The sequence below is a fragment of the Sphaerodactylus townsendi genome, linkage group LG03, assembly GCF_021028975.2.
Source record: "Sphaerodactylus townsendi isolate TG3544 linkage group LG03, MPM_Stown_v2.3, whole genome shotgun sequence".
NCBI classification, from domain to species: Eukaryota; Metazoa; Chordata; class Lepidosauria; order Squamata; family Sphaerodactylidae; genus Sphaerodactylus; species Sphaerodactylus townsendi.
The window spans coordinates 129075582-129083167 of record NC_059427.1 but is presented as its reverse complement, the minus strand read 5'-3'; the positions used below and the strand labels follow the sequence as shown (position 1 = coordinate 129083167).

The following is a 7586-nucleotide window of genomic DNA, read 5'->3' as shown; positions in this document are numbered from 1 at the left end:
GGGGCAAAATGTTAGTTCAGAGAGGTCCACTCCCTGCCAATGCGTCAGGAAGCCAGCTATTTCCAAGAGACCCATCCACAGATCCAAGAGACCTAAGAGCCCAGCCACCAGAGTTACAGCTTCTGAAAGCATCCCATCCATCTCCGCTCCTCAGCCTGCCTCAAGGAGAAAGAGGTCGCTGAGATCCCACCAACCACAGACAGAGGCACTTCAGGTGCTAAATAATTAATGGGGTTTCTTTTTGCTCAGACTGCCATTTCCTGAGTAGCAGAAAAATGCTGCAAAAGGGAAAGGCTATCTGGTCAGGAGATGCACCAGCCGACCTTGGCATGACCTCCATTCACTATTTTTTGAAGCTCCGGCTTGACATCTCTTGAATAAGATCTTTTTATGAGGGGTAAAGGTCAATTCACGTCTACTGCACAAAAAGCATTAGGTGCAGCAAACTTTTGAGTGTTTCAATTAAAAATATATCTCTTAGCACTTTTCTGAGTCTTGTCTCACCCCCTTCATTACAGAAACTCCCCCCCCCTTCTTATGTAAATACACACACCCCTGCTTGATTTTTGAGAAATGAGGAACTGCATTTCTACTTCAGCCAACTTCCCGATGGGACTGCTAATCTCCAGGGGGAAGTCTGGAAAGCTCCTGGAATCACAAGTCACCTCCAGACTACAGAGATCTTTCTTCTGGAGAGAATGGCTGTTTTAGAGGGTACACTCCATAGGATTACTTCCTGCTGAGGTCTCTCCCTTCCTGTCCTCCCAGACTCCACTCCAAAGTCTCCAGGAATTTCTCAGCCTGTTGTTGGCAATGCTACATCTGAGAATAATTTTGTAATTGTCAATTATGTGTATCTATTTTGGAGTTCTTTGTTATCATGGAATGTTATTGCTGTGCCTTTTGAGTCGCAGGTAGAGCTGCTCACTGTGGGAATGGGGCCTAGAAAGGAGTGTGGGGGATAATGTCATACAGTATACACACACACACACCTGCCCAGAGCAGCCATTTTCTTTACAGAGACTGATCTCTTTAGTTTGGAGATCAGTTGTGATTCTGGGAGATATCCAGGCCCCACCTGAAGGATGACTGCACTATATGATGGTAGTTTTTTTAAAAGGATACATACATTTGCATTACTGAGGCAGGAAATGCAAAAAGGGTTTGTGTCATTTGTAAAAATGCCTCTGTGAGAGATCAACAAAACTGAGGCATTAAATGCCAGAAGATAAAGTGAAGTTTTATTTGAGGCATCCAGAGTCCAGAGACTCAAAATTATAGCAGCATCATTTATTTGTTTCTTTGTATAGCCTAAGAAGGGACTCCTTTCCACTGCAACCTGCGATACTGAAATTCCTTGCTGTAATCTTCACATCACTACAGACACCTATTAGTTTACTGGTTTCATTTTAGATCCAATATTTGTCCCCGTAGGGGTCCCAAAATGGCTTACATTGTTCTTCTACTTTAATCTAACAACAAATGTGAGATTAGATCAAGTGCTTGTGACTGGCTCAGTCACCCAAGAAGTTTGCATGGTAGAAAGGAATTTCAAACCTGGGTCATCTATGCCCTAGTACAGTGGTGGCGAACCTTTGGCACTCCAGATGTTATGGACTACAATTCCCATCAGCCCCTGCCAGCATGGCCAATTGGTGATGGGAACTGTAGCCCATAACATCTGGAGGGCCACGAGTTTGACACCTATGCGCAGCAGCCTAGTCCAACTCTCTACACCACTGAGCCACATTTTAAGGTTATCTATGGGAACTAAAGACTGAACTCCATTAGTTGGACAGACTTCCTCTCTTCTGCAGGAGCAGCATTCATAGTGCAGGTGAGTAGCCAAGGCAACTATCTGTAAACAAAAAACAAAGTAGGCAGCTGACCTTGACAAGTCAGAGAACAACAAACAAGAGAGACGGGAACAAGAACAATTGATGAAGTATAACGGGGCCATGAAGAATAAAAAGGTGCTGCATGCATGGACTCCACAGAGGAGAGAGGCTCCCAAGCTCAGGAGGCTCTAGACGGCAGCGTTTGTTGCAGCATGAAATGTCTGCAGCTATGACATGCCCAGCCTCATTCAGCTGAGTTTGGGACCAGTCATGATCTCCCAAGCTAACCCATTTCATAGGATAGTTGAGAACATAATGGAGGAGAGAACCGGGTCTGTTGCCTTAAGCACCTCTGAAAAAGAAAGGTGAGATCAAGGTTTGATCAACATTAATTTGTCACATTCCTATTCCAGCCCTCCAGCAAGAAATCCTCAATCACTTCCATCCTCAAAAGAGAGCAAAGGGAGAAAAAATGTCAGCAGCAACATTTAGGAAAAAAAGATTTTATTTGCCAGATAACTGGGCTATAAAGCCAGCTCTAGAAGAACACGCTTTCTTTAAATAACAATTGGATTAAAATATAACACTCACACACATTCCTCCTTACCTTCTTCTGCCATTCATTCACAGCCAGCGTACATAAGAAAAAAAACCCCTCACATAGCACTTCGTTAAGCATATATTGTTTTCGCCCACATGCTATACACACCAGCAAAGCACAGAAACTTCTCAAAACGGGTGGGTAGAAAACACAACTCAGTGCAAGCCTCTCTACGATTCACTATAGTTCAGAGGACTGTAAATTGGTCCTTGATATTTCTAAGCACTAAAAGACAGGACAGAGCTTTACAGCAGGATGTGGTCCTTCCTTCCCAATGAATAAAACCTGCCTGCCCAGAGAGCTTAAAATGAAGGGCCATTTACAAAAGGCACTGCAGACACCAGCCTCAGAGGCCAGAACAGGACTGATGAAAAAGCACTACTAGGACCTTCCCACTCCATTTCTGCTGCACTTGTCCTTGGCCCCACCTCCTGTCAGCCATGTCTGTTTCCTGTCTCATTCGTCTCTTCTCAATAATGAAGGCAAGCTGGGCAACTCCTTTGAAGAGAAAAGTGGGGAGGACATAAAGACTACGTTTAGCCCATAGCCCAACAACTGGCACATAGTGGTGAGCAGGGGAACGTAGGCTACCTTGAAGGCTAAGGAACCTCCTGAGATAAGCACAGGCCCATCTCACTGGGTCAGCATTCCATTTATCGGGTAGGCACCATGTCAGTGAGAACTGCTGCATAGAGGGACTTGACAATCCATAGAAAGACTATGGGCAACAGAGGGCTGTTGCTGGTCACTGAGCTCTCATCAGAGAACAAGGAAGAGGCCCTTTTCATGATAACAGCTACTAACAAGGCAAGTTTTATAGATGATTTAGCAAATATTGTAAGGGCTCGGTCAATTCCCAAGTTGCACAGAAAGAAGGATTTGCCACCTGAATCCTCACAGAACCTCTGCACAACCAGTAGGTCTTCCACACTCACATGCACACAGCATTAGTTGTTAACACCCAACACATTGAATAGATGGCCCTCAGGAAGCCATCAACATCACAGGGTCCTACATCATCCAGAGTTGCTGGGATGTTGCCTCCTAAAGAAAAACGAGCATCCTCTATTTCCCGCTCTGATATTGAGCAACACTCCAAGCATTGAGGAGTCATACGCTGCCTTAGTTGTGTCAAGATGACAGCAGGTGAGAAAACAAGGATTTTGGGAGCAGCATAGCACTGCACCCTCCAGGTCATGGGCCAAAGGCAGCAAAGCTTGCCACAGCTTAGGTCATGAATGCAAAATGTCCTGCTGCATATGTCAGTGTTTCTCCACAGCTTGACAATGACGGGCATCTGTATGAACTCCATCAGGAGAATTGCAATGCAACCCTTCTCAGTTGCAGGGCCTGGCAATAAGACGGAAAGAAGAGGCGCTCAATAATCCAACAAGAGGCTGAATTGCAACCAAAAAGTGGCCTTGTCAACACCAGCAAAGTCCTGCTTATATAGCATAAACACAAAGAATTTCTGGAGAAGGCTAGACACTTACAACAGGGTCAACCTGGTTCTCAAAGATGTGAAGTAAAAAAAATGGGGGGAGGGCCTCCCAAAGTGCTGGCTAGCTGCTTTGGAGAGGTGGCACTAAGAATAACCTGAATGACAGCTCCAAACAGAACAGAAGTCCCACTGTCCAGAATTAAATACAGCAGCACTGTGACCAAGATCTTCAATAGCAAGGGACCAAGCAGAGCACTTGGGATATACACAACAAAGGGAAAAAAACACATTGTCTCATCTTCCAGGATGAATCTAAAATAGTTCATTGAGGACTAGCCCCATCAGATGCTCCTTCAAGAAGGCAAAGTTAGCATGGTCTTCTCCTGGAACGGGGTCTTCCCAAACTCAAAATGTAGGCTGTTACCATCTACTCTTGATATATGGAGACGAGGCCTGAGGTACAGAGACAGAAATTAGGTCTTCAGGTTTCATTTAGTAAAAAGGTTTTTACTTAATCTCAAGTAACTACAAACTAACAATACGAGTGAGTGAGTGTGTGGGTGCCTGTCTAACTGGGAAGGACACAGAGAATACTTATTCCTGCAACTCTGTTCCCAGACTTGGGAGGGGATTTCAATCCTACAGGATGCTCCTATTTGGCATCAACAGCCCACATTACTTTTTTTCCCCCTGGATTTGAAGGTGTGCAAATCAGGCATAATTCTATGTATTCTGAAAACGCACCAGTCACTTCCCCACAGTCAGAACAGCGTTACCAAAATGAATCTTAGATTGCATGGGAATAAACATATGATGTATAAATAGGCTTTTTTAAAAAACAGAGACAACAGCTGCAATCCTAAGAACATTTTCCAAAGAGTCAGTCCTACTTAGTAAAATTAGTCTTACTTCCAAATAGACCTGCTTAGACTGTCCCCTCAATGTGCTATATTCCACAGGGACAGCTGTGTTAATCTCTTTGTTGTTTTGACAATGGACTAGTAAATGGGATTGCACTGGAGCAGAATCCAACTGTTGCCTGTCACCTACCACCCAACACCAGTGCTTGCAGCTACACTAGCCATTGCCTATATGCACCTGTCCATCCTTCTGTGTCACTGGCTGCTTGTTCTGTGAAAAGTAGGCATCCTCAGCACGCAGTGTGGAATTGGCACTGCCCATCACTTGGCTGTTGGCTGTGACACGAGGGAGGATAACATCATAGGTGCCTTCCATCTAGAAGTAAGGCAGAAAAAGAGGATAAACGGTCAGATCTAGGCAGTGGGTGAGTGTAGTGAACAGATGTTTGTCTTAAAAATCCAATCTATTTGACAGTTAGTGGAGAAGAGACAAGCATCTCATCTGCCAAGACTGCAGTCCTTGCTCACTTACCTTTTTTAATTACAACATTTACCACCTTTCACCATGGCTTATTTGGGAGTCAGATAGGATGGTAACTGATCAGAGTGGAGATATGTTGGTGTGGCCATCAGCAACAGAATGACAGGTCACCTCTCTCTAGAAATCATGGGAAACTCTACCAAAGCCTATAATACTAAGCAAGTTGTTAAAAGCATCAACAGACACTTGTCCGCAGACCTTAGTTAGCAAGTGGGAATATATAGGCTTTCTTATATTATCTACTAATGAAAAGAAACTTGTGAGTTTTATGTTACAGAGGTGGGTGGGCGAAAGAATAAGAAAGGAAACTAAGATGGGGGTGGGGTTGAGAAATGATATAAGAAGCCAAAGAAGGGACATTATCAGTTGATTAATCATTTTCTTCGGCACCCAAAGAGCACTAGTAAGGACTATTTGTTCCTTTTCACTCAGGGCCTTAGCAGCAGTTTTATGTGCACTGCAGAATAGTCCCAATCTACCAACAAGATATCAAGGTACCTCTAAATTCCCAGTGGTGCTACAGTTTGAAAATAGCAGAATTGCAGCAGCCATTACCTTAGTGCTCATTTAAAGCTCTCTCTTTCTCTCCCTCTGCCAGATTCCAAGCTGTTGGAGTACCTCCTGACGAGGCCATGTGACTAAAAATGGAATGTCTTGCTTAGGTCTTTGCAGTGGCATGTTAGAAACTGGTATCGGGGGCTTGCCCCAGGCACCACACACCCCCAGACTCTGGCCAACCCCACATGCTCCACTGTCGTGGCATCACTCAGAGGGACAGAGGCAAGGTAGTTGCATTTTAAGATGCAGCTAGCTTTCTTCCATCCCCGTAAGTGGCACTGTGGCCCCCAGTGTGTTGCCAGCCACGGTGCTGCTTGGAGGGATGGAGGCAAGCTCGCTGCATTTTAAAATGCCACTAGCTTTCCTCCGTTCCTCTGAGCAGTGCTGCTGCAGCTGGGGGAGTTTGGCACGGGGATGGGGGGGTGTTCAGCCAGAGGCTGGGCATAGAGGGGAGAGAGGGAAGGATGGGTGGCCAAAATGCATCCCCATGTGAACTAGGCGAATGGCATCTGGGTCATCTGCCCCCACTTTCTCCACTAGATAAGTCATTGGGTCTTTGAGTTACAGCCTCAATCTACTAACCAGTATATGTAACTTGTTGCTAAACTCAGTCACTATACCAGAGTACTGGAGAGTAGAAAAATCTTACACTGTTTTTTTTAATGGTTCAGAGCAGAAACCGAACATTACAGGTGAGTTAGCCTAACATCTGTCCCAGGGAAATTAGTAGAAACTTTAATCAAGGATAGAATTATTAGATTGGATTTTCAAAAGACTTTTGACCATGTACTCCACCAAGGATTTGTGAATTTGCTTAGCAGTCATGGGATAAGAGGCCAGATCCTTTAACGGATTAAAAACTGTTTAGATGAAAGGAAGCAGAACATACATGTCCAATGATATGTCAAGAAGAAGACGAAGCGAAGAGTTTGGATTTAAACCCCACCTTTCTCTTTTGTAAGGAGATTCAAGGTGGCATACAAGCTCCTTTCCCTTCCTGTCCCCACATCAGACACCTTGTGAGGTAGGTGGGGCTGAGAGAGTTCCGAAAAACTGTGACAAACCCAAGGTCACCCAGCAGGAATGTAGGAGTGCAGAACATATCTGCTTCACCGGATAAGCTTCCTTCAGGCTTGGCTCTCTCAAACAATAGACAAATCTGGAAACCTGTTTTCTGGACTGCATCACATGGTTTAATGCTCAGAAAGTAGCATACAGATGCTGGAGGAAAAGGAGGTTCTGAACCTGAAGTGGTACCCCCTAAAAAAAGGATAATCATCTCATTTGCTGTGCATTAGAATCAGGCCTCTTTCTGCCTAGAGAATGAGGGTAGCACTCAAAGACCTGAGCTAGTAGATTTCCACCCCAGGAGGCAGACACAAAAATACCTGCTACTTGTTATGAGCCTTAACTAAAAACAAATTTACACAATGTCTGGATTTGACACTTCAGGCAAGTCTTCACCTTATCAAGCAGCCCAAGCTTTCTCAAAAAGCTGCTAGGTAACGGAGAGTCAATTTCAAAAGTAACTCATGCTCACTACACAGGAAGCTGATCTACAGCCAAGAAGCTGGACTAGAAGGATAAGAAAAGCCAACAGAACTGCACACTCACTTACAGGCCCTTTGTGCATGATAGCCATCTCTGTGGGCTGGTACACACTTGTCAGTATCTGCCCATTGTATCCACTGTACGGTGATACAGGTTTTTTAGCTGAAAAACAGAAACCAGAGGACAGCATTTATGC

General features: G+C 44.6%; 1 protein-coding gene across 2 annotated transcripts in view; it reads right to left on the bottom strand.

Moving 5' to 3' along the window:
- Positions 1-2325: 2325 nt before the first annotated feature.
- Positions 2326-7586, bottom strand: part of GPRC5C (G protein-coupled receptor class C group 5 member C) — a 29672-nt gene continuing 24411 nt past the window's right edge. For both annotated transcript variants that reach the window (XM_048491548.1, XM_048491549.1), the window contains exons 3-5: positions 7458-7552; positions 4979-5116; positions 2326-4333 (exon numbers count right to left, since the gene is read on the bottom strand). In XM_048491548.1, the coding sequence (XP_048347505.1) occupies positions 4301-4333; positions 4979-5116; positions 7458-7552 (266 nt within the window). In that variant the 3' untranslated portion in view covers positions 2326-4300. The remainder of the gene's footprint in view (positions 4334-4978; positions 5117-7457; positions 7553-7586) is intronic.